At 36.8% G+C, this 25,842-nt stretch overlaps 2 protein-coding genes across 2 annotated transcripts; both read left to right on the top strand.

Moving 5' to 3' along the window:
- Positions 1 to 15,391: 15,391 nt before the first annotated feature.
- LOC145017557 (F-box protein At5g07610-like) lies at positions 15,392 to 16,757 on the top strand. The gene has a single exon (XM_078975568.1). It carries the CDS (start codon positions 15,460 to 15,462, stop codon positions 16,702 to 16,704), a length of 1,245 nt encoding a protein of 414 aa, XP_078831694.1. The 5' UTR covers positions 15,392 to 15,459; the 3' UTR covers positions 16,705 to 16,757.
- Positions 16,758 to 22,741: 5,984 nt separating this feature from the next.
- LOC145018179 (uncharacterized) lies at positions 22,742 to 23,795 on the top strand. Its single transcript, XM_078976091.1, has one exon. It carries the CDS (start codon positions 22,764 to 22,766, stop codon positions 23,694 to 23,696), a length of 933 nt encoding a protein of 310 aa, XP_078832217.1. The 5' UTR covers positions 22,742 to 22,763; the 3' UTR covers positions 23,697 to 23,795.
- The last annotated feature ends 2,047 nt before the right edge of the window (positions 23,796 to 25,842 follow it).

The following is a 25,842-nucleotide window of genomic DNA, read 5'->3' as shown; positions in this document are numbered from 1 at the left end:
CTTCAAACTTTCAAGTGAGTTCATACCCCTTTCAAACACACTTTAAATACATTTTAGATGCTTTTATACTCTTTTAGGGGGGAATACAAGTAAACATACGGTTATTATCGTGTATTTTATAAAGTTTCAGTTCACTTGTTTTAACGAATAAATCACTTGGAACTCATTACTATTATGGAAAACTCTTGTCATACTTTGCGTGCATCAGACATTATACAAAGTATATAATGATTTCAAAGTAACTTTCGTTGTTAAATCGTTTTATACATTCTAAAAACTTATGATTTTGCTTTGTCAAACATTGTGAAAAAGGGATAAACTTTACATAGAAAACTATCACTTTAATACGGGCTTAATTGAGAATCCATGAGACGTGTATATCTTCAAACGTTACTTTTCTTTATTAGAAAGTAATGCTGCAAGTCCTGTCTATAACCAGAGTCTCCCGTTCGGAGAACGTGTCAAATGTGTATAGGTCTATACGGGAAATCATGATCCCGCGCCCTGACTGTTAGCTACAGTCCATCTTTTGGGGTGACAGTTGTCATAACGCTGCAACGCCTGAAGAACGTCGTTACAGGCATATTATGTTTAGTATGGTTATAAAACTCATCGGATATACAATTATTATGGTATTATGCTTTTATGAACGAGTGGCTATTAAAACTATTCTTCATCTAATAAATGCGATATCCGTATAGTTTTACTACATAAAACTATGACACAACTTTTGAGAACGTCGGTTTCTTGCGATTTTCGGTCTTAGAGACTGCCAATTATATTAGGAAAATAAGGTTTCCTCCTGCATACAAACCAAACAACTAATAGGAAAATAAGGGATTTTCCTGGTGCAATTATTTACAACTTATAACACGAACATTTATATGCATTTCATACTTTTATAAGAAAATAAGGGTTTTCTTGGAAAACACAATAACTCGTATCTCAACCATTAGGGAAAATATGGGATTTTCTGGATCTAATACATTCACTTTCAACACAACAAATCACAACTCTTTACATTTGAAATGCTGCGTTTTCTGGAAAATATACACCCATTTTGGAATGGCATCCAATTTTTCTAAAACTACTTATGAACTCACCAACTTAATTGTTGACACTTTTTCTTTGAAATAACTTGTATTCTCAGGGAACCGCTAAGCAGGTTTGGGAATCAACTTTTGGGATTAACGCACTGGCGTTAATTACTTCTTTTGGATGATGTTTATGTATTTATCTTTTGAACATGTAATGAATACAATTATGTAAACATCTTGGAAACTTTAATATATATGGTGGTGTGTACTTTCCTTTCTATGAACTGTTATGATACTGAATATGACGTCCTCCGCCCCCGAACGTTTCCGCCGTTCTGGTTTGGGGGTGTGACAGATTGGTATCAGAGCTTTGTTTATAGGGAATTAAGTATATCAAAACCATTCCTTTTTCATATACAACTATAAACTCAACTGGGCAAAAACACTCTGAGAAAAATTCATACTTTTGAAAGTAAACCTAATTAGTTTTAAGGTAAGCATGCACTCATTTTTATACTAATAACAGTTTCATAGTAAATAACTTTAGAAGTATTATAAATAAGTTGTGCAGCACAGGTACGCCTTGGGACATGTAATCGGAACTGGGAAGAATATAGCCTGATCAACTATATTTGTCCAAGAGCCGACTATCGTATGCCAAGGAGTGTCTGTAATGGACAACAAATTTAAAACTTACCAAAAGCAAATCGCTAAAGAATATTGAGGGAGTATTCGAGTGCCGTCAACCATTAAACTTAAGGGTAAGTTTCATGTGCTATAGCTTATAGTAAACTTTTAACTCTATTCTCGTACAGTCTAAATGGCGGGATTCCATCACCCCAATGACCCCTACTACCCCAACCAAGGTAATGGAGGGTGGATTGAAGAAGATCTTGAAGAAGACGAAGAGCCTATAGAGTTGGAGGGAGGGGATGACTCTGGTACGGATTCGGAGCCAGAAATTATAAATCCACCAATCCCACAATCTCCCGTCCATGTGAGGAATTTCCAAGGACCCACTCCAGTGTGGGGAAGTCACCTCCATCATTGGAGCCAACAACAAAGCTTACGCCCTCCTTACGGCATGTGTCGAGACTTCTATGATGTGAGAGGCGGGGGATCAGCCGACCGCGCACTTTCGGTCATGGTTAGCAAACTCGCCAACCAGTGCTATCAATCCGGAGTGCAAGCCAACCGAATCCGAGAGGTCAATGTGGAAGTACAATCCACACGGCCGATATCAACCGCCTAGAGTTATTGCAGAACAACATCCACATTCGCGCCGAAGCGTTTCAAGCACAAGCAATTGCAGCCTTCGCAGAATTAAGAGAACAACAAGTTGCGTTTGATAGACGCCTCATGGAATCGAAGCAGTCCGACACGGAGTCGAGCTCCAAACGCAAAGCGCACCGCAAGTAGTACTTGCCCAACTCTCAAATTTTGTTATAAATTAGGACTTCGGATAAAAGTATTATTTTCTTTAAATTGTTCTGTAATCGGAGGCCTTTAGAAAGGCCAAGAAATTTTGTCTAGACCCCGCTGTAACACAACTATATGTTTAATATATATATATATATATATATATATATATATATATATATATATATATATATATATATATATATATATATATATATATATAAGGGTATACCCCTTTTCTTGTTGTTGTTAATCATGCGCAAATCGTTCGATTCATTGGTACAGCTATTCAAACTTTACTTTCAAGCTCAAAACATTGTGTCAGTCAAACCCAACTTCTTAGAACTATTAGAAGTTAACTCAATATCATTCAACTCTGAACTGCCAAAACTTATAAATTTTTCCATATTTTTTCTTTTGGCAGCACGATGCCTCTTCGTCCAAACCTAAGGCCCAGGCCGGGCACGGTACCACCACCACCTCCACCACCAGCTTATGATCCAGCCATGGTCCAGGCTGCTATCACAGCAGCAGTAACTGCAGCCCTCTCGCAAATAAACTCTCACGGAAATGGAGGGGTGGGAAGCAGCACGAATCATCCAAATCATGGCATTGGTCATGGTCAAGGAAGAGAATGTACTTACAAGGAGTTCTCTAACGCTAAGCCAAAAACTTTTAATGGAACTGGGGGAGTCATTGCACTAATGCAATGGTTCGAGAAGACCGAAACGGTCTTCGAGATCTGCTCATGCCTAGAAGCAAGCAAAGTCAAGTTCGCTGCTTGCACTTTCGTGGATCGAGCCCTCACTTGGTGGAAAAGCCATGTGAATTCAGTGACGCTCACTGTCGCCAACGCCATGAGTTGGGACGATCTAAAGGTTCTACTACTGGAAGAATACTGCCCAAGGGGCGAAGTGCAAAAGCTGGAGCAGGAGCTCTGGAATCTGAAAATGACTGGGTCTGACCTAGTCACCTACACAGCTAGGTTCAACGACCTCGCTGCACTGTGCCCTACCATGGTCAACCCAGAATCAAAGAAGGTTGAAAGGTACATTTGGGGGTTGTCACCCCAGATTCAAGGGCATGTCCTAGCTTCCGGCCCTGTTACCTACAACAGCGCTAAACGCCTGGCTCAACGACTCATCGACCACGGAGTAAAACCCAGTATCATTTCAACAACCGCAAATCCACCTAGGGAGGCTCAGGGCCAGAGTAGGCCTTGGAACAAAAGGAGGGGACAAACTCTCCAGGAAAACCCCAAGAAACAACAAGTAATAGCGACCCATGCTATGACTGTACCTGTGAACCCTGCCCCCACAAGCTCATATAATGGGAAACTTCCTAAATGCAACCAATGCAGCTTCCACCACCACAGTCCTTGCCCTGATCTTCAATGCACCAAGTGTAATAAGAAGGGACATACAGCCCGCTATTGCAAAGGGCCAACCCAACCATCCGTCCCCACTACTAATACCGGGGTAAGCCGCGCCTGCTTTGAGTGCGGAGACACGGGGCACTACCGCAGGGACTGCCCAAAGGCAAACAACCGGAATACCGGCGGAAGGGGGCGAGTTTTCGCAATGGGACAAAATGAAGCCATTGCGGACCCTACTGTTGTTACGGGTACGTTTCTTCTCGATAACTCGTATGCATGCATTTTGTTTGATAGTGGAGCGGAAAGGAGTTTTGTGAGTCACGACTTTAAAGGCCTGCTAAAATCAATACCACAATCATTAAGTGAACCATTCATAGTAGAAATGGCCAACGGGAAAACCGAAGGCACTAAGGAGATATACTTAAACTGCACCCTAACTTTAAACGATAATCCCTTTTCAATCAACCTCATGCCAGTCTCGATTAAGAGTTTCGATGTCATCATTGGCATGGATTGGCTGAGTTCTCATCATGCGGACATTCTATGTTACGATAAGGCCGTTCGCCTTAATCTGCCAACCGACGAAACTTTCATTGTCTTGGGCGACAAACCAAGTACCACTCTTCGTATCATCTCAAGTATCCAAGCTCGTAAATGCCTACGCAAGGAGTGTCACGCATTCTTGGCACATGTTGTAGATGTGAAACGCGAAGTCCAAGACATCAAGAGTGTGCCCGACGTATGCGATTTTCCCGACGTTTTTCCCGAGGACCTTCCGGGAATACCACCCGCGAGACAAGTTGAGTTCCGAATCGATCTAGTTCTCGTAGCTACCCCAGTAGCCAAAGCACCCTATCGATTAGCCCCGGCAGAGATGCAAGAGCTATCCAGCCAACTGAATGAACTACTTGGAAAAGGATTCATCAGGCTGAGCTTCTCGCCATGGGGAGCACCCGTACTGTTCGTGAAAAAGAAGGATGGATCATTCAGAATGTGCATCGACTACCGAGAACTCAACAAACTTACCATCAAGAACCGATACCCCTACCCCGAATCGATGACTTATTCGACCAACTCCAAGGAGCCAACTACTTCTCCAAGATCGATCTGAGGTCGGGATATCACCAGCTGCCAGTCCTGGAGAGTGATATTCCCAAGACGGCCTTCCGAACACGATACGGACATTACGAGTTCGTAGTGATGCCGTTCAGACTAACCAATTCCCCGGCCGTGTTCATGGATCTAATGAATCGGGTATGTCGTCCATTCTTGGATAAATTCGTGATAGTATTCATAGACGACATACTCATTTATTCAAAGAATAAAGAAGAGCATGGTCAACATCTGAGGCAAGTTTTAGAGACGTTACGGATTGAGAGACTATATGCAAAATTCTCAAAATGTGAATTTTGGATTAGAAAGGTGGACTTCCTCGGTCACGTTGTCAGCAAGGAAGGAATCCACGTGGATCCATAAAAAAACAAGGCTATCAAAAACTAGTCTGCGCCAACTACACCAACAGAAATTCGCCAATTTCTAGGTCTTGCTGGTTATTACCGAAGGTTCATCCAGAATTTCTCCAGCATCGCAAAGCCTCTTACCGCCTTAACCCAGAAAGGTGTGACCTACAATTGGGGAGAAAAGCAAGATGCTGCATTTCAGACTTTGAAACAGGCCCTTTGCAGCGCGCCCATCCTTTCTCTCCCAAAAGGGTCCGAAGATTTTGTGGTGTATTGCGACGCTTCGAAGCAAGGGCTGGGCTGTGTACTAATGTAGAGGGGAAAGGTTATTGCATATGCCTCACGACAACTGAAAACGCATGAGGTCAATTACACCACTCATGATTTAGAACTTGGGGTGGTGGTCTTCACTCTTAAAATCTGGAGACACTACCTATATGGTACCAAATGCACTATCTTTACAGACCACAAGAGCCTACAACACATCTTCGACCAGAAAGAGTTGAACATGAGACAGCGACGTTGGGTCGAATTGCTCAACGACTACGAATGTGAGATTCGCTATCATCCAGGAAAGGCTAACGTCGTGGCAAATGCCCTTAGTCGTAAGGAGTACTCTGGCCGAAGAGTGAAGTCATTAGCCATGTCAATCCATTCGCACCTGTCGACACGAGTCAAGGAAGCTCAAATAGAGGCCCTGAAACCCGAAAACGTGACAGGTGAGACCCTTAGGGGAATGGACAAGAATTTAGAAATCAAGAGTGATGGAGCACGCTACCTCATGAACCGAATATGGACGCCCAAGTTTGGTGGACTTAGAGAGGTAGTTATGAGCGAGGCACACAAGACTCCATACTCCGTACACCCCGGGTCAGACAAGATGTATCAAGATCTCAAACAACTCTACTAGTGGCCAAACATGAAAGCAGAGATCGCTACATATGTGAGCAGGTGTTTGACTTGCGCCAAGATCAAAATAGAACACTAGAAACCCTCATGACTACTCCAACAACCTGAAATTCCTGAGTGGAAATGGGAGCAGATTTCCATGGACTTTATAACGAAACTGCCCAAAACTCAGGGTGGCCAAGATACTATTTGGGCAATCGGCGATAGATTAACTAAGTCCGCTCATTTCCTACCGATCAAGGAAACTGATAAAATGGAAAAGCTATCAAGAATCTACATCCGAGAGATCGTATGACTTCATGGAGTGCGAATGTCTATCAACTCGGATAGAGACAGCAGATTCACGTCTAGATTCTGGCAATCATTGCAAAAATCCATGGGAACAAGATTGGACATGAGTACTGCCTATCACCCCCAAACTGACGGACAGAGCGAAAGAACGATCCAAACCTTGGAAGACATGTTGCGAGCATGTGTAATCGACTTTGGTAAAGCATGGGATGTTCACTTACCTTTGGTTGAGTTCTCTTATAACAATAGTTATCATACTAGTATCAATACTGTTCCATTTGAAGCCCTTTACGGCCGTAAGTGCAGATCACCTCTGTGCTGGACGGAAGTGGGCGACACACAACTAGCAAAAGGTCTAGTCCCTGATAGCACCTTCACTGGTCCAGAGATCATCAGGGAAACTACTGAAAAGATCGTGCAAATACGAGAACGACTGAAATCCTCGAGGGATAGGCAAAAGAGCTATGCCGACAAAAGACGTAAACCCTTGGAATTTCAGATTGGCGATCGGGTACTACTGAAGGTCTCACCCTGGAAGGGAATGATACGCTTTGGAAAGCGTGGGAAGCTAAATCCTAGGTACATTGGACCCTTCGAAATCATTTCAAGGATTGGTCCAGTAGCCTACAAACTCCGACTTCCAGTTGAGCTTAACAAAGTACATCCAGTATTCCACGTATCAAACCTGAAGAAGTGTCTGTCCGACGAAACACTTGTAATTCCACTCGATGAGATCGAATTAAATGAAAATCTTAACTTTGTGGAAGAACCCGTCGGGATCATGGATAGGGAAGTTAAATGAACTAAACAGAGTCGCATTCCAATAGTAAAGGTCCGATGGAATGCTAAGAGGGGACCTGAGTTCACGTGGGAACGAGAAGATCAAATGCAACAGAAGTATCCACATCTCTTCCCCAGCCCCTAAGACTCTTCTTTTGTATTAAAATTTCGGGACGAAATTCCCTCTAATGGGGGGATGATGTAACAACCCGTTATTTCAACTCAGTAAAAATCGAGTCCTGTAACCTCTTTGAGAAAGGAAATAGAATATCATCGAAAAATGAAGTATTCGAAAACTCTATTTGGAGTACACTATGTGGTAGTTATCGTCTTAAGGTTTCCAAACATATAAATAACACAAAAATCCGAGTTATAACGAAGAAGTTATGCTCATTCTAAGTTTTTCGACAAAAACCAGCAATGCGAAGTTGCGTAAAAACGCAAAGTTTCAATAAAACACTTTCCGACCTTAGGTGTCTAAATGAAAGTCGTAGATATCGTTAAACTATAAACATGCATAAAAAGAACGCTCAAATCGGACATCGTATGTATAAGTTATGAAATTTTAAAGAAATTCCTTAATCACGTCATTTTAATAAATAAATAATAAAAATAATTCCGGAATTTGCCAACGAAATCTAAATGAAAGTTGTAGATCGTAGTCTCACCTTCGCGGGGATATAAAGAACGTCAAAAACGGAGTTCGTATGAAGGAGATATGAATTTTCGAAGTTTGATAATTAATTTATATATATATTTTTTATAAAACTTCGGTATTATCCGAAGGGGAGTCAGCGTCCTCATCCGAGGTACGCGCTGCGTACTCCTGTACGCCCCGCGTACCCGAGGAACTTGGCCTCAAACCGTCCACGTCGCCCTATGCGAGGCACCCAACCCGACCCGACTGCCTGAGCCGTCCCATCCGAGGCCGAGGCAGTTGAGGCTTCGGTCACGCATGACGTACGCGTACGCGCTGCGTACGAGCATACGCCCCGCGTACGTGGCCTCTCAGGCCCCCCTATAAATAGCATGCGAGGGTTCCCGGGAAAATGGCCCATTCTCTCTCCTTTTTCTTGCGTTTTACCTCGTTTTCCGTGCTCGCACTACCCCGAAGCCCTGGTCATTTTGTGCAAGTCCCGAAGGTCGATTTTTCTCCCGAGGAATCCCGAGATTTCCGAGGAAAATCCATTTCCCGAGACGAAACTCTGCCCGGTTTTCCATCTTGCTATCTTCAAACTTTCAAGTGAGTTCATACCCTTTCAAACACACTTTAAATACATTTTAGATGCTTTTATACTCTTTTAGGGGGGGGGGGGGGGAATACAAGTAAACATACGGTTATTATCGTGTATTTTATAAAGTTTCAGTTCACTTGTTTTATCGAATAAATCACTTGGAACTCATTACTATTATGGAAAACTCTTGTCATACTTTGCGTGCATCAAACATTATACAAAGTATCTAATGATTTCAAAGTAACTTTCGTTGTTAAGTCGTTTTATGCATTCTAAAAACTTATGATTTTGCTTTGTCAAACATTGTGAAAAGGGATAAACTTTGCATAGAAAACTATCACTTTAATACGGGCTTAATTGAGAATCCATGAGACGTGTATATCTTCAAACGTTACTTTTCTTTATTAGAAAGTAATGTTGCAAGTCCTGTCTATAACCAGAGTCTCCCGTTCGGAGAACGTGTCAAATGTGTATAGATCTATACGGGAAGTCATGATCCCACGCCCTGACTGTTAGCTACAGTCCGTCTTTTGGGGTGACAGTTGTCATAACGCTGCGACGCCTGAAGAACGTCGTTACAGGCATATTATGTTTAGTATGGTTATAAAACTCATCGGATATACAATTATTATGGTATTATGCTTTTATGAACGAGTAGCTATTAAAACTATTCTTCATCTAATAAATGCGATATTCGTATAGTTTTACTACATAAAACTATGACACAACTTTTGAGAACGTCGGTTTCTTGCGATTTTCGGTCTTAGAGACTGCCAATTATATTAGGAAAATAAGGGTTTCTCCTGCATACAAACCAAACAACTAATAGGAAAATAAGGGATTTTCCTGGTGCAATTATCTACAACTTATAACACGAACATTTATATGCATTTCATACTTTTATAAGAAAATAAGGGTTTTCTTGGAAAACACAATAACTCGTATCTCAACCATTAGGGAAAATATGGGATTTTCTGGATCTAATACATTCACTTTCAACACAACAAATCACAACTCTTTACATTTGAAATGCTGCGTTTTCTGGAAAATATACACCCATTTTGGAATGGCATCCAATTTTTCTAAAACTACTTATGAACTCACCAACTTAATTGTTGACACTTTTTCTTTGAAATAACTTGTATTCTCAGGGAACCGCTAGGCAGGTTTGGGAATCAACTTTTGGGATTAATGCGCTGGCGTTAATTACTTATTTTGGATGATGTTTATGTATTTATCTTTTGAACATGTAATGAATACAATTATGTAAACATCTTGGAAACTTTAATATATATGGTGGTGTGTACTTTCCTTTCTATGAACTGTTATGATATTGAATATGACGTCCTCCGCCCCCGAACGTTTCCGCCGTTCTGGTTTGGGGGTGTGACAAGGTTAAACTGAACATTAACCAAAAAAGGCACGAAAAATGCATTGCTCATTGCGATTAACATTGAAGGTTCTTGCATTTGATAGCTTGGCACATCACACATGTGAAATCCAACTCCTTTACGTGATACGCTTTAACTCTATCTTTTGCTCTGTATTTGTGCTCATTTTCGCTCATTTTCCATAATTTCCCGACATGATTTCACATTTATAAATTTCAAGCAAAATATTTTTTTTAATCCAAATTTACAATACAAAATGCCGCATAACATACATGATATGACCCAAAATATATGTATAGTTTTAGCAATATTGTAACGCTTGATTGAGTATGTTCCTTTTTGCCCTTTATATTTATATATTTGCATTATTGGCCCTTGGAGTTAATACGCGGGGTGTACCATATGGTACGCTTAGCGTACTAAGGAGGAGTTGGTCGCGTGTCCGAAGCCTCATACGCTAGGCGTACGAAGGTTACATATGACGTACAAGGATGATAAGAAAACCCTAATTTTAGGGTGTTGCACCCTATATATGGTCCTTAAGTCCCTAAGGATGGCCTCTTTATCAGCCTCCATTGCCTTAAAACCCTAATCTCGAACTCTAATAGCCTCTTTGGGTGTTCTGGAGCCTTGGTTTTGATTTTGGTTGTTTATTCTCCTTGAAGTGAAAGAAGAAGTTGGTGAACTCATGCTTAGGATGGAAGCTTAGATCCAAATTTAGCTCCATCTATTGGTGACTTTTGAGGTATAAAGTCCCAAACTTGATCCTTGTATGATTAGATCTCTTCATGTCGTGGTTTTTATGCTTTTGGTCCCTTTTGGGTTAGTTTGATGAGTTAAGTCATTTGTGGGGCTTATCCTTTTAGATCTGGGCATATTATGAGTTTCTTAAGCTTAAATGTGCAAAATTTATGGTGTTTATAGTCTCAGGCATGCATTAAGTTATATATTAAGTCCTTTTGAGCTTTAAGAGCTTCATTGAACCATGCATGCATGTAAAGTTAGCAATTTTACATGATAAACCATCTCAAGGAAGTCAGATCCAAGTTTTGGAGTGAAGTCTTAATGGATTATGAGTTGGAAATGAAAGTTGGCTGAATGAGGGAGTGCGTTAGGCGTACAAGCAGGTACACTTAGCGTACAAGCCCTAAGGTGAGTATGCTACGCGTACGAGCTAAGTATGCTCCGTATACTCAGTAGGTTGGGCCTCAAAATCTTAGGTCTTCAGTTTAGGCCATATTTTGGGCTTAGATGCTTAGGGCCAATGTTGTAAATATCGGCCTAGGCGGCGCCTAGGAGCTTAGCGGTCTGCAACTAATTACGATTAGGGGTGTTTGGCGGAAATTGGTTATACTCGGTCTCGGCGGTCTTCGGCGGTCCTTGGTGCTCCTAGGCGGGAAAATTTTCAAAATTTTCAAAATTTCAAATATTATACAGAAATTAACAAAATTTTAAAATTTTAAAATTTTAAATATTCAAAATTTCAAATATTATACCAAATATTTAAAAGTTTCAAAGTTTCAAAATTTTAAATATTCAAATACTAATTTTCTTAGGATATATTAAATTTTAAAATATTTTTATTAGTAATTTAGGGTCTCCGATTAATCCCCACCAAATAGATTAATCGCTTGACCCCAATCAACCATCGAGCTACCGCAGAACGATTTTTTTCAACCATGCTTAGGGCCTTGTTAGGCCATCAAGTTTTAGGATGATGTATGTTTAGAGTTCTCTTAAAAAAGGTCTATGAAAGGGATTTGGTCTAATTTGGAAAATTGGGCCATGATTGGGCCTTGGATGATTATTTTGGTGATTGGGCCTTTTGGATTGTAGATTTGGGACTTAGTCTTGAACCAAACTAGGTAAGGAGTAAAATGGTCTTTTTATCCTAATTTTGGACTGATCGTTATGGATTGGAATCCAATTTTTAATTGGATGTTATTTGGTATTAATAGCTTGGGGATTTGTTAGACCAGCAACCAGAGATTTATCAGTGTGATTCAACAGTGCGAGATGAGTTTCCTTACTGTGTTTATGTAACACTAGTCAAAATAGGTCAATAGATAATCACATGTGATTATGCCAATCATGTAATGTGATTATGTTAACCTAGTAATGTGGTAAGAATGTTATGTAGTTCATGATAAATTCTAATACAAATATGAACTTCCTTTCTGATACAACACAAAGTATACGTCCATACGATTCCAAACATATAGAGGACATCTGAATCTGACTTCGCATGAAGAAGTTATGATAAACCGAACACTATAAATCTCTATAATAAGAGGAATTTAAAATAGACTTAAAATTAGCTATTTAAGTCTAAAAGAGATTTGTAGTACTCATAAATACCTACGCGTGCATATAAAGAACGTCAAAAACGGAGTTCGTACGCAAAAGTTATGGCTTTCCGAAGATTTAGCTTTTAAAAACCCTAAACTAGATTCTGTCATAATTCAGAATCTAGAAGCTGCGAGAGGATAAGATCCAATTCACGACTTGAGTTTTATGACACTCACGACGTGAGGAGTCATTCTGTCATAATTCGGAATCTAAAAGCTGCGAGAGGATAGGATCCAAAATTCACGACGTGAGTTTTATGACACTCACGACGTGAGGAGTCACATGGCCACCTTGCGAAGCTAGGTACACAAATGGCAAGTCTACGAAGTGAATCAGGCAGACTCACGATGTGAGTCTTATGACACTCACGATGTGAGTCTTATGACACTCACGACGTGAGTGTCATAAAATCCTACTATAGATAGCAAGATCGACCCATTCACTTCCTTACACCATTTCTCTTCTTCCTCTCTTACTTGCTGAGGCCCTCTTGCATCCCGAGCCCCGGCGAACTCGCACGCTGACTGTTTCGCTTAGATATCATAAAAATCACGCTACTAAGGTGAGTTTCACGGCCCCACTTTCTAATATTTCGGGGGGAAAACGCATGTTAGTCATTGTACAAATGTTATTATTATATGATAGTATATTAGTATCAAGATAGGTAGTTATAATAACCAGGATATAGTTATTTCATATCTGAAAATATAAAACTATCGTAACGTTGTTAACATGCTATTGTTATAGTAGTATATTAATGTAGATCTTGAGTTATACTTAGGATTCTATTTTGTGTGCGATATAGTTCCGAAGTTATATTTGGAAGTTTTATATGTTAAGTTATATAGTATGTTGCAATTAATAGTTTTATGTAAAGATAAAACTAGATATGTTATATGCTGTTATTATTAGTTTTATGTCAAGATAAAACTGGATATGTTGTTATTGTTAGTTTTATGTCAAGATAAAACTAGAAACGTTATATGTTGTTATTATTGGTTTTAGGTCAAGATAAAACCTGGTTTTTACTTCAAGATATAGCTGTTATACTGCCTAAATATTATGAAGTTAGGAGTAATGTTTAAAAGCAAAGTCTAGTAACTTAAGGTTTTAGACATGAACATGCTTTTGTTGTTAGAGCTATAGGAAGCCATCGAAGTCTACATGAGTAATTGTATTCATCAACTAAGATTGGGGATGTTAGTGGAAATACTCTGAACTGTAACCGTTAATCCCGTGTGAGTGAGGAAGTCATGTATAACTAGTCTACGGGCTGACCACCCCACTTGTCACTATTAGCTACAGTCAACCAAAAACAAGTGATGAGCTATCCTTTTATTTGTTATTGTTCCGGTGTCGATGAAGCGTACGGTGTTGTTTCTCTTGTTAAATCATGAGTGTATTTGTTCTCATGGTAAATCATGAGTGTATTGTTCTATCAGATGTATTATGTCATAGCAACGGTTACAGGCTCATGGTAGCAAATTGTAGAAACATTATACCTTGTCGTATACAAGTATTAATGTTAAGTATAAGTTTTCCCCTACTTATACCTTAAGATTAAGAAATATTTTGGTATAACACTTAATTGATAAGTATACAATTATACCTAATGTTGGAGAGTCAAAATGATACTTTCAAAACTATACTTTTGAATGTGTAAAAATGTATTATTTTATGGAGTCAAAACCTGTGGACTCACCAACTTTATGTTGACGTATTTTAAAATGTATGTGTTTTTAGGAACTTGAAAAGTAGGTATGTATTCAAACAGGAGAAGTTTTACTAGTATCTTTCTGTTCTTTAAGAAGCATGTCATAGTCGGATATTATGTAATAAATACTAGGAAAAACAATAATGTAACTTTCAATCATCAATAAAGGTATGTTCTTTAAGTATTGTTCAATGTATGTTATATAACTGTGATACGAAAAATGACGTTACACTACCCGGTGTTTCCGCTGACAGTCGGGGTGTGATAGTTTAGTGGGTCGAAGGCACAAATACCGTCCCATGATTTTGTTATGTTAGGATGCTAGATGTCTTCGTGACTCTTGTATGTGTTATATACTCATATGATTATATGTCGGGGTCTGATGACCATTTTGTAAGCTATGTATCTTTGTGATTATTGCATGTGTATATGTTTATATATTATTTGTTTATATATATGCCTTGCGGGGCCCGGTCTGTATACCGATTGGGCCCAATGACGAGCGGGGCTCATTATGTGTTTATTATGTATGGTATGTGGTATCTTGGGGAACTCACTAAGCTTTGTGTTTACGGTTTTCGGTTTATGTTTCAGGTATTTCTAGTTTCAAAGGGAAGAACTCGGGATAACTGCAGAGCACACACTACATCGTTCCACATTTTCTTGATTTACTCTGATATGATGTGATGATTGATACATTTGTTTTACTTGGATTTTTATGATGATGTTTTTGGGATACTCGTTTTATTAATTCAAAAATGAAAAAAAAAAAAAAAAAAATTGGGTCTTACTTTTGGGATATTACAAATATCCGCTAAGCATCTAAAAAAAAGAAATTTGAATGCAATCTCATTAATACGTTTGCAACCATTGGGGGCACCTGCCTCCACTCAACTCTCTTTAGATCCGCCTCCTGAGGTGTGATCCGGTCAAGTTAAGATCTTATATCCTAGTCGGGAACTTAAGACCCAAATAGATCTTATGTCAGATAGATTGTACTTTGATCGAGATGTTTTCACTCTTAAGATCTTAAGATTGTAATATATTATGAGGATCTTAACAACCATGGTTAAATTATAGCATTTTAATGATTTCTTGTTGATATTAATGCTAGAGAGTTCTTCAAACTACAACAGAAGAATTTAGGTCAACATCAAGAAAACCTTGGGTAAAGCTTCCATTGGAATCTTGGTTAATATCAACTTTTGTTGCAATCTTTCATCATGAAAACAAAAACCCTTACCGAAACCATGAAACAACGACTAATTTGAAAAAAACTAATAATCTTTAGGATTTAAAAACAATTACAACATATGGGCCAACTTCGTATTAGTTTATACCATCTCAACTTCTTTTTCCCTTTTTTATTTATTTTGATTAAGTCGTTGAGATGCCTTTAAAGTTTTGACAAATTCAAGTCAACATCAAGAGAATCTTGGGCAAAGCTTCCATGGCAACCTTCTCTTCTTTACTATTAACTTCTCTTGCAATCTTTCAAAATGAAAACACATGCCTTAAGTAGACCTCTTCTTCGAGGCTTTCAACCCACTCAAAAAATGGTGAACACCAGCCCCACAACCAATAGAACCCGAAACCCGTCTGGAGCTTTGATAGGTTCCAATGATGATCTTTTAATTGAAATCCTTCTCCGGCTGCCTGTTATCTCTGTTGTTCGATTCAAATCTGTATCCAAACACTGGCGTTCCCTTTTGAGTCAACGACCTTTCACCCTATTGTATAAAAATGTCTCCATCTCACCTGGATTTTATATTCACAACACTTATATTCCATTTGATGTTGACAACCAAATTGTTCCTCTCGAAATCTATCCTCATGCTTGTGGTATTAGAATCGTGCAATCTTGTAATGGATTACTACTTTGCTGTACAATGCAGAGGATCCAAGAACGTAAATATTATGTATTCAATCCCACGACCAAGCAGATTGCGTTCATCCCATCTATTCCTGGAGGTAGGAATGTTCGTAACACTATCACTTTTATGGGTCTGGCATTTCATCAAACAGATTGTGTTCACTACAAAGTTGTTTGCTTTCATCATGCTCAGCATGATGAGAAGCTGTTTCAGATTCAAATCTACTCATCGGATGCAAGGAAATGGAAGATTTCAGATGAATCGTTCTCTTTCTCTGCACCTTATTATGAATCCATAGGCTCGGGAGTTTATTGGAATCAAGCAATTTACTGGGCTCCCTTCTCTGCTAATCCATTGTACTTTAAGATCGACACAGAAGAGTTGCAATCGCTGTCATTTCCGATTGAGGCGGCAGTGGAATCTTTGGGAGGTGGTCCACATGGAGCAATGCGGCTTTACTTCGGGGAGTCACGAGGCCATCTGCATTTGGTGGTGAAGGCCGATCGCAGTGAGACCCATTTGCATCTGATCGTGTACGAGATGTTGAACGATCGTTCAGGGTGGTTTGTTAAGTATCGATTGGATCTTGATGAGCTTCTGAACTCTTACCCTGAGATCAGTACACGTTTTTATAAATTTCAGGTGTTAGATGTGGTGAGAGGCGAAGAAGAAGATGAAACATTCATGGTGTTCATGATTCCAGGGAGTAAAATCATAAGGTACAATGTTGCTAACAAGAGCTGTAAGCAGGTATATGATCTCTGGCTGCTTCTTAAAAAAAAGCAGAAATATGATCTGAGCTACGTTATCGATGGACCAATTGAGCATTCTGAAGTTCATCGTTATATTGAAACCATAGTTTCCTTCTAAAATGTCCAATTTTATGTAAATTTATTGATTATTGTTTCATTAAGATTACAAATTGTGTGAAAAATAGCAAACTGATATTGCTTCATTACTATTAATAATAAAAAAGTTTATCTACGTTGATTTTATTGGTAACGAAATTGCCATGGGATAACCAAATTCCAATTTCAATGGTGTCAAACTGTTGAGAGGTTGATAAAAATGTAGTCGGGTATCACTTTCTTATAACAAAATATATTTAGAACAATATATTGCGTTATTGTGTCATGGTAGCCATGCGAAAGGCCTTCTTATTTATCAGCAAGTGTTCTTGATGATCCAATGCCATTGTTGTTTATTTGAGCTTCTTTGGATGTGGATGCTTGATTTTAATAAACTAAAATGATCTGATAGTAATTGATGTTTCTGTTTTTGTAATTGATGTTGTCTAGTGTAGAATCTTAATTTAAAATTTTGCATGTGTCCAAAAGAACAGAATAATGATCTTTTGGTTGGAGAAAGAAAAGAGAACAACAACATAGGGGTATATCATATATGTTTTCTCCTCACAGACCTTGTTAAACAAATCAACACCATTGGTTGTTATTCGTGGTGGAATTCTTTCATCAATTGCAAAATGAAATTCTTGAGGTATAGTTTAAAGGTCTGGCCTTGAAATTTGGAGCTTTCTCCGGTTGTTGTGATCTCAAGTCACAAATGCTTTGAATCCCAATAGTTCTTGATGTACTATCGTGTATTGAATGAAAATGTCTGATATAAACAAACATAAAGATAAATAACAGATCCATTTGGCATATTATTGATAGATGAAGACCATTTCAGTAATCTTCATTCACCATCTCAAATAACTCTAGCCCTACCCTAACCATATGGATTGTAGCATTCAAATGGTTTTTTTGGTGTGAAAATAGCTAACAAATGGTTATGTGCCTTACATTATGTGCCATACATTGTTAAAAGAATGAAATAGAAACATTATGTTTTTATTTTTTATTTTTGTTATTTATTTTTTATTTTTTTGTGTGTTTTATGTGCCTTACATTATGTTTGTGGTATTCAATATTTAATTTAGGGAAATTAAGTATTCTAACCACATTTTTGGATGTTTTTAAAAATAATAAGCATATTTTTTTTTTAAAGTAACCACTCTCTTTGGGATGGATGCAAACCAAAACGGGTCAAGCTCACTACTGTAACCCAATGTTATATATATGGGCCCATACCAAAAAAAAAAAAAAACAGGAATAAACATTCCAGAATCTGAAATTCCGAACTGTTGCTATCAAAATTTCGAACACATATTTTTAAGTCTATCTACCATGGAATCAACAAACCGGGTGAGTTCTATTGTTTAATTTGCTTGCATTTTAGTTTACAATTTTCTTTATGTCGGAATCTGTAGAACAATTCTGGGATACGAGAAACAAGTATATGTACCTTAAAATGTGTTACTACCACTCCTTAGAAAGGTTATAAGTCCATATTACCCATTACAAGTGATTCTGTGATGGTACTAACAGTCTGACATATGAAAAACACAACTCGGAACATGAAGATCATTTCCAGAATGATAGGTTGGAATGGTAGTAACAGTCTGAAATACAAAGATCAATTTGTGTATTAGTTCGAAGATCAATTTGTATTGATGTTAAAACATGGGTTTTAGAGATGAATAAATTATTTTCCATATACAGAAGCTTTCAGAATTGCGTTCGATAAATGTAAATTTTAATTGAAAAAATTGTTATACATATTTTTTATGGTACTATATATTAAATGTTGTTAGATTGTTTTTTGCGTATTTTTTTCTGTCTGATTTAGATTTGCATCGAATTGTTTGAAAATTATGTAGACATTGCTAGTTTGTACTGCATGCAAGTTCCCCGTTTTCATGGAATGAACTCTAATATTTGCTAATGTAATGTCATTCTAAATTTAATTATGAAAAAGAAATGGTATTTTTTTTAAATGGAAGTGATTTTCATTCACATTAGTTAAATGATCGTTACAAAAGCTATTATATATTTAATTGGTATCCACAAATTAGAAAAACGTAAGGGATACATATTTGTTGGCGGATGATAAAATCTCCTCTAATTATAAAAATATAAGTAAGACAGTTTTGTTCTGTCCAAAACCTTATCAATCTCTACATTTGCATCTCGAATCTACTTCTCAATCTCCACATTTGCATCTCGAATCCACTTCTAAGTTTCTTTGACTTTTTCCGAGTTTTAACTACCCAATTTTCTTCTTTTATTTATGCGTTCCACTAGATTGTGTGAACGTTGATTGAGTTTATGACTCATTTCAAAGTCCCTTACATTGGTTTTTCAGCGTCCTTCATAGCTTGAAAAATGTCATCATACATTTTATCTGGGAGTGAGAAATTCGGGCCTCTAAAAATGGGTTAATATTCGAACAAACGTAGCAATCTTCTTCATAATAACAAACACCAAATTTAAAATGCACTCATTCTCGAGTTTTTTATGTTGTTAATGTACTTTGTTTACGATGTATAATAGATGCATATTAATAGTGATATGTTTTAACAAAGTAATGTGTGTCCGAAAATTGTGTTCGGAATATGTGCCCAGAATGTGTGTGTAGGCAATCTGTATCTTGGATTGTCTGCAAAGTTGTTTTACTTGCATTTTAGTTTACAATTTTCTTTATGTCAGAATAGAATATGTAGAACAATTCTGAAATACGAGAAACAAGTCTGGATTAACTTAATTTTTGTAGTTATTTTTAATTTTAGCCATATAATAACCATATAAGTACCTTCAAATGTGTTACTACCACTCCCTAGAGAGGTTATAAGTCCAGCTTACCCGTTACAAGTGATTCTGTGATAGTACTAATAGTCTGACATACGAAAAACGCAATTCGGAATACGAAGATCATTTCCAGAATGATAGGTCGAAATGGTAGTAACAGTCCGGAATACAAAGAACATATTTTTTTAATTTTCTTTTTGATATAGTTAAATTAATTTCTAAATTTGTTTGCGTTAAACTAATACCATGTGTTAGTTGTATTAGTCTGAAGATCAATTTGTGTGGATGTTGTTAAAAAAAAGTGGGTTTTACAGATGAATAAATTATTTTCAATATACAAGAGCTTTCATAATTGCACCCGATATAGGTAAGCTTTAATTGAAAAAAAAATTATACATATTTTTTATGGTACTATATAATAAAAGTTGTTATATATATATATATATATATATATATATATATATATATATATATATATATATATATATATATATACGGGTTTATTACACGTTACGCTTTATGATATATATCCTTGTTATAGGATGGTTGCTATGTTAGAGATCGGTTAGATCAGTATCCTAGTTATATAATGGTTGGTATGTTAGTGATCGGTTAGATCGATATCCTGGTTATAGGATGGTTGCCATGATTAGTGATCTGTTAGATCTGCATGTTTACTTGTTTATATGTATGTGCACATGTTTGTTGGTTTGGAGAAAGGGTTGAGGCAGGTCCTACTGTGTGCAGTAGGCCAAGACACCCTGGGTGGACCGAGTAGACTGCAGGCCCGGGCCGGGAAAATTTAGTCAAGTCGAAGGCCAAGTGAACGGTCCGGATAGGCTGAAGGCCCCGAGGGCTCAGAGAGCGGTACAGATAGACTGAGGACCGGGAGTTAGTCTAGTCTAACCGATGGCTCATTATGCATGTTGTTTGCTTATATGTTTATATAATATGGTTATATATGTATAACGTTGGTATTTTAGGGGTAACTCACTAAGACTTCGAGCTTACATTTATCGATTATTGTTTTAGGTACTTCTGATGATCACGGGAAGGCGAAGGCGTGTTCGTACAGCTCCTCGTATCTCATGATTTTATGATTTGATTCTGGGGATACTCTGATGCTTAAACTATTTTGAAAACAAATTGTAATAACTTAATGGTTTTAAATATTTAAAAAAGTTTTAAATTGGATTGAATTTTATGGGTGTTACAAAGTTAATAAGTAAGTATAGGGTAACTTATGAAAAAATGACTTATTAGAGGTTCCCCACCGGAATAAGTTATTTTCATCCAAACACTTTTTTAATTTATAGTGGTGTGGAACCTAATAAGTTGTTTTAAAAAACTTAGCCAAACACCCCCTAAAGGTTCTTGACAGTTAGGGTAGATGCCTGATGGGAATCTAAACTCCAGATTTGTGTTTGCCTCTTAGAGATGGCGACCTTCTTGGTGTTGCAGATGTTGCAAGTGTACGACATCTTCAAGATGATGTTGAGGCTTATATCGGGTAGAATTGTGAGAGAGACAGAGTAGCAATGACGGTGGTTGGTGGTCATAAAACTGCATTAGTGATGGTGGTGCTTTGCTATCGGTAGGTGAGGGTCTGACCGGCAGGAGAATGAGGATGTGGTTGTTTAGGGATCTGGGTTGTTCCACTGTTCAATCATCATCCGTGGGCGGCGGCAATTGTTAGATAACTAGTGGGAGTGATCATCATCTCTAGCCACACTTATCCACGGTGGAGCAAATTAGGATTTGAGAAGGAGTTTTCCCCCTTTGGTTGTACAGGTGAATGGAAGTAGAGTAGAACAGAAGTGATGAGATGAAAAGTATGTGAAAGGAGGTAAAGGTGAGTGTGAGGAAGATGAGGAGATATAAGAGGCCGCAAATGGTGTTTTATATCACCAGAAGAGAGAGAGAGAGAGAGAGAGAGAGAGAGAGAGAGAGAGAGTGTGTGTGTTCTTTTGTCTTTTATTATTAATAATTTATAAAAAAAAGGAAATATAATCAATAATTAATAAAAATAAAAATAAAGGGTAAAAAAGTCATTTAAGCACACTAACAGACTGAAACTAACGGATGTTAGTTTTCGAGACCAAATCCACAACTCAAACACCAAATAAGGACCTTTTTTGCGAGGAAACTATTTTTTGAACCTTACCTAAAGAAATCGGCAAACCACAGGGACCATTTCTACAATTTTGTCTTAGCGGAATTTAAACTTGTTTATCGAATTTCGAAATAGTTGTTTTTTTTTTTTGGTACAAAATGCTATGAAATCCAAATTATAGTTTTTTTTAGAAAATGTATTTTTGATAAAACATAAAATTAGTCCAAAACAAGTTCCAAATGGACCCATATAGGACGGTGGTTATTTATGTAAATGGCTCAAAATGTAGTTATAAAGATGTAAACTCACATTTATTCGTGTTACTTTTATGATTAGGCCTTCTAGTATACCGACCACGAGAGGTTTCGTGGTTGACGTGGCAACGAGAGTGGTTCGTGCACACCACCCCTAGACCCTGTTATCCTTCGTCTTCGTTGTCGGTTGTGGTGGGCGGACGAAGGAGAATGCTCAATCATTCTCTTCTCCTCTCTCAGACTTCTTCTTCTCTACTCTTCTTTCTTTCTCTTCGTGGTCGTGGAGAGTAGCCAGATTGTTTGGGTGGTTCGTGGTTTCTCATGGTGGCTGACTTGGAAGCCGTCCACGACCCCTGGTCGTGAAGTGCATTACGGGTGGCCTTATACATGAGGTAATTTTTTTTATTTTTATGAAATGATCCTTTTTTTTTCCGCCTTATACCTAAAATATGTTTGGACCAACCATATTAGATATATTTGCTATATGGTTTTTCAACATTACAAATATAATATTTTCAAATAAAACAAGAACCTATGTTAAAGTTGACTTCCGGAAATCATGACTTATTACATAGTGAAATACTTTAAGATTATATTTAATATTGTTTATATTAAGATAGAGATTTTTTAAGTACTAAAAATAGAATGTCAAAAAGCATAATCAATACATGGGTTCAACTAAAAATTATATGCACTAAATAATACATCCACTCGATCAAAGCTTAGGATTTGCATTTAAGGCTTGACACTTTCATTACAAAACCAAACAATTGAAGCGATTCACGAAGAAGGTAACCCCACTATTTTTAGAAGTTGCATCTTTTTTATGTGGTTTGTTTTAATCACATTTGTTATCATCTAATCATTTTCTCCTATCTAATTGTTGCAGACGAAATTTATAAGCTAACATTCTGAATGGAAGATGCTAATGTGGAGTCCGGAGAAGTAGATAACATTGGGAACACTGTTAAATTTCTACTTGATTGTAAAGAAAACGGAGAGGTTCTAGGCAAACAAGTGCCACCATCGATTTACATGGTTCCTAGTGTAATCCGAGATCTCAGCCCAACTTGTTTCAATCCGAAGGTGGTGTCTATTGGGCCTCTTCACAGACATGACGAACATTTGCAAGGATTTGAGATTCAAAAACAGACTTATTTACATAATTGGTTGCGTCGACTAGGTACTGTGCCAAAGCAAACACTGCGAACATGTGTTGAGAAGGTGATTCAATCAATAGAAACAATCAAGGAATGTTATGGAAGATCAGTGACCTACAACGATCTTGAACTTGCGAAGATGATGGTAATAGATGGTTGTTTCATACTTGAGTTCATTCAGAATGAATCAGAAAAATCATCCGGGTGTAACATGATGATTACTCCATTGATCGTTTATGACCTGTTACTGATAGAAAACCAAATCCCGTTTTTTGTTCTTAAAATCATATTTGACTGTACTATTGTAGCATCTGGAAGAATGCACATCAACTCCTCATTTACCCAGCATATTAGCGTACTTCTAGGATACTACAAAGTCTTTGAATCAAATTCTGTAGTACCCAATGTCAGCCTAGATTCCACTACTGATCATCTTCTTCACTTTGTACACAAATATTACCAGCCTGTGGAACCGATGCCATCAGTGTTTGTCGAAGCAAATCCAAAAGGCCACACAGCTGTGGAATTGCATAGGGCAGGGATGAAGTTCAAGCCTAATGAAGATGAGAATTGGGCAATGGCTTTAAAACTGGAATTACCCTCATCTTTTTTTTTTCATGGTTCCCAATTTTCACAGCCATTCCCTCGTTTTCATGGTTACAATGGCCTACGCTTAGGATGCCAATAGTTTGTATTCATGATATGAGTGAATTGGTTCTTCGGAACCTCCTTATATACGAGCAGTTTTCTGATGTTAATAAATATGTTACATCATATGTTTATGCCATGGATATGCTAATCGATACTCCGGAGGATGTTGCCATTTTGGTAAAATCAAAAGTCCTTACAAATCTTTCGAGTTCGAACGAGAATGCTGCAAATATGATAAATGGATTAGTCAAATTTGTTAGCATCCCAGATTTCTTTTATGATCAACAGTGGAAAGATATGGATGCATACTATAATAGTTACTGGCCCAATACTCTTGCAGGTTTGAAGGGTAAATATTTCAATAATCCCTGGAATGTAATTGCTCTAATTGGTGCACTTGTCCTGTTTGCACTTACCGTGGTTCAGACCTTCTTTACTATCAAGGCCGCAAATGCGACCAATGTAACGAAGTAACCATTAGATGTTTATAGTTTTTTTCTTGCTTCGATGTACATGCTCTTACTTGTATGCATTTCCTTTCTTTTTCCTTTCTATAATCAAGTCTTTCATATTCAATCTGTATAAGTTTATTATATCTACGTCACAGTTATATATATATATATATATATATATATATATATATATATATACACACACACTAGTAGTGTACCCGCGCGATGCAGCGTCGGCGAATACTCTTTTACATTGAACAGTTCTGAGCAGCGATTCATTTTTTATTGGCGAGTATTTGAATATATGTTTTCTCTACCTCTGGTTAATATTCGAGAGACGATTAGTTTTCCCTTCCACGTACGTCAAATGTTTTCATTTGGTGAATACTTTGTTTTCAGTGATGATCTTATTCCCTTAGTTTTAATATGAAAGTCATCTATGAAATGCATCATATGAAAGTGTTATTGGCTTATGTTAGTTTGTATACTATTTCTTTTATTAGTTTTAAGATAACAATAATACTGTTAGATATTATATATGAGTTGTCGGTTATTTGAAACTAATGTATTTACATTTTGGTTATCCGGTGGATGATTAAGTTAGAGACCAAAGGCGCAACGAAATCGAATTGTAATGACTTTTCAAGTTAAAAACATAATTTAAAGACCAAACGCGCAAACTAACACATACGACAAGGACCATCGTGTAATTTACTTTTTATTTTATTATTTGTCTATTCTTATCTTTTTTCCTGATCTTAAAAAAAATGTTGTACTTCGCTTTAAGTTACTATTGTCTATCCCATATTCCCGTAGAGATCGCAAGAAGTTTTTAAAATTCTCTATATGTTCATAAATTTATTGAAAAAAGCTTATAAAAACATCTATGATTTAAATAGATTTTAAAGAAAAACTTAATGTCAACCTTTACATTGTTTCTTTTATAACTATAGTCATTAGAAACAACCAAATTACGTATGTTTACAAAAACCACTTTTAATATACGTGAAAATGTCTATTTTTAATATATTTCTACATTGATAGTATAATTATGATATTTATAAAAATACATCATAAATATTATATTATACTTTTTAGAAAATATATTTTTTATTATATTTCTAAGTCAACTACAAATAATATTTCTAGTTTTTTGGATTTATATGTTAGCATAAAAGTTCAAAAACTATCATCTATAAAATACTTACGAATAAATGATTAACTTATATTAAAAAAATATTATGTTAAAAGCTCATCATCTATTTAGATTTTTAGAGATGAAATAAAGTTTAAATAGTTTAAGACATGAATTGCACTTTTATATATATATATATATATATATATATATATATATATATATATATATATATATATATATATATATATATATATATATATATATATATATATATATATATATATATATATATATATATATATATATATACTCTTGTGAGGCGGGTTTGGTGGCCTCCCATCACCATGTGTATTATAAGAAATGATTTACCATCCAACTTTAATATAAAAAAGTAAGATATAATTTCAAATTTGACGTTAATGAAAATATGAGGTAGAAAACTTAAATAAATAAACTAAATTTAATATCTAGAACTTGTGAAATTATGTCAAATTGTTATCTTAGTTATTTAATATTTTATAAGACGATTGAATAGAAAATATATTCAAAAGATTATTGAATAGCAAATTTGAGGTTTTACTGATGCCAAAGAA

Source organism: Lactuca saligna, chromosome 9 (genome assembly GCF_052625555.1).
Source record: "Lactuca saligna cultivar CGN05327 chromosome 9, ASM5262555v1, whole genome shotgun sequence".
Classification (NCBI taxonomy): domain Eukaryota; kingdom Viridiplantae; phylum Streptophyta; class Magnoliopsida; order Asterales; family Asteraceae; genus Lactuca; species Lactuca saligna.
The sequence above is the reverse complement of the archived record's forward strand: the minus strand, read 5'-3'. Positions and strand labels throughout refer to the sequence as shown.

Excerpts from the sequence above, each read along its gene's own strand:
- LOC145017557 (XM_078975568.1), top strand. The coding sequence starts at position 15,460 with ATGAAAACACATGCCTTAAGTAGACCTCTTCTTCGAGGCTTTCAACCC.
- LOC145018179 (XM_078976091.1), top strand. The coding sequence starts at position 22,764 with ATGGAAGATGCTAATGTGGAGTCCGGAGAAGTAGATAACATTGGGAAC.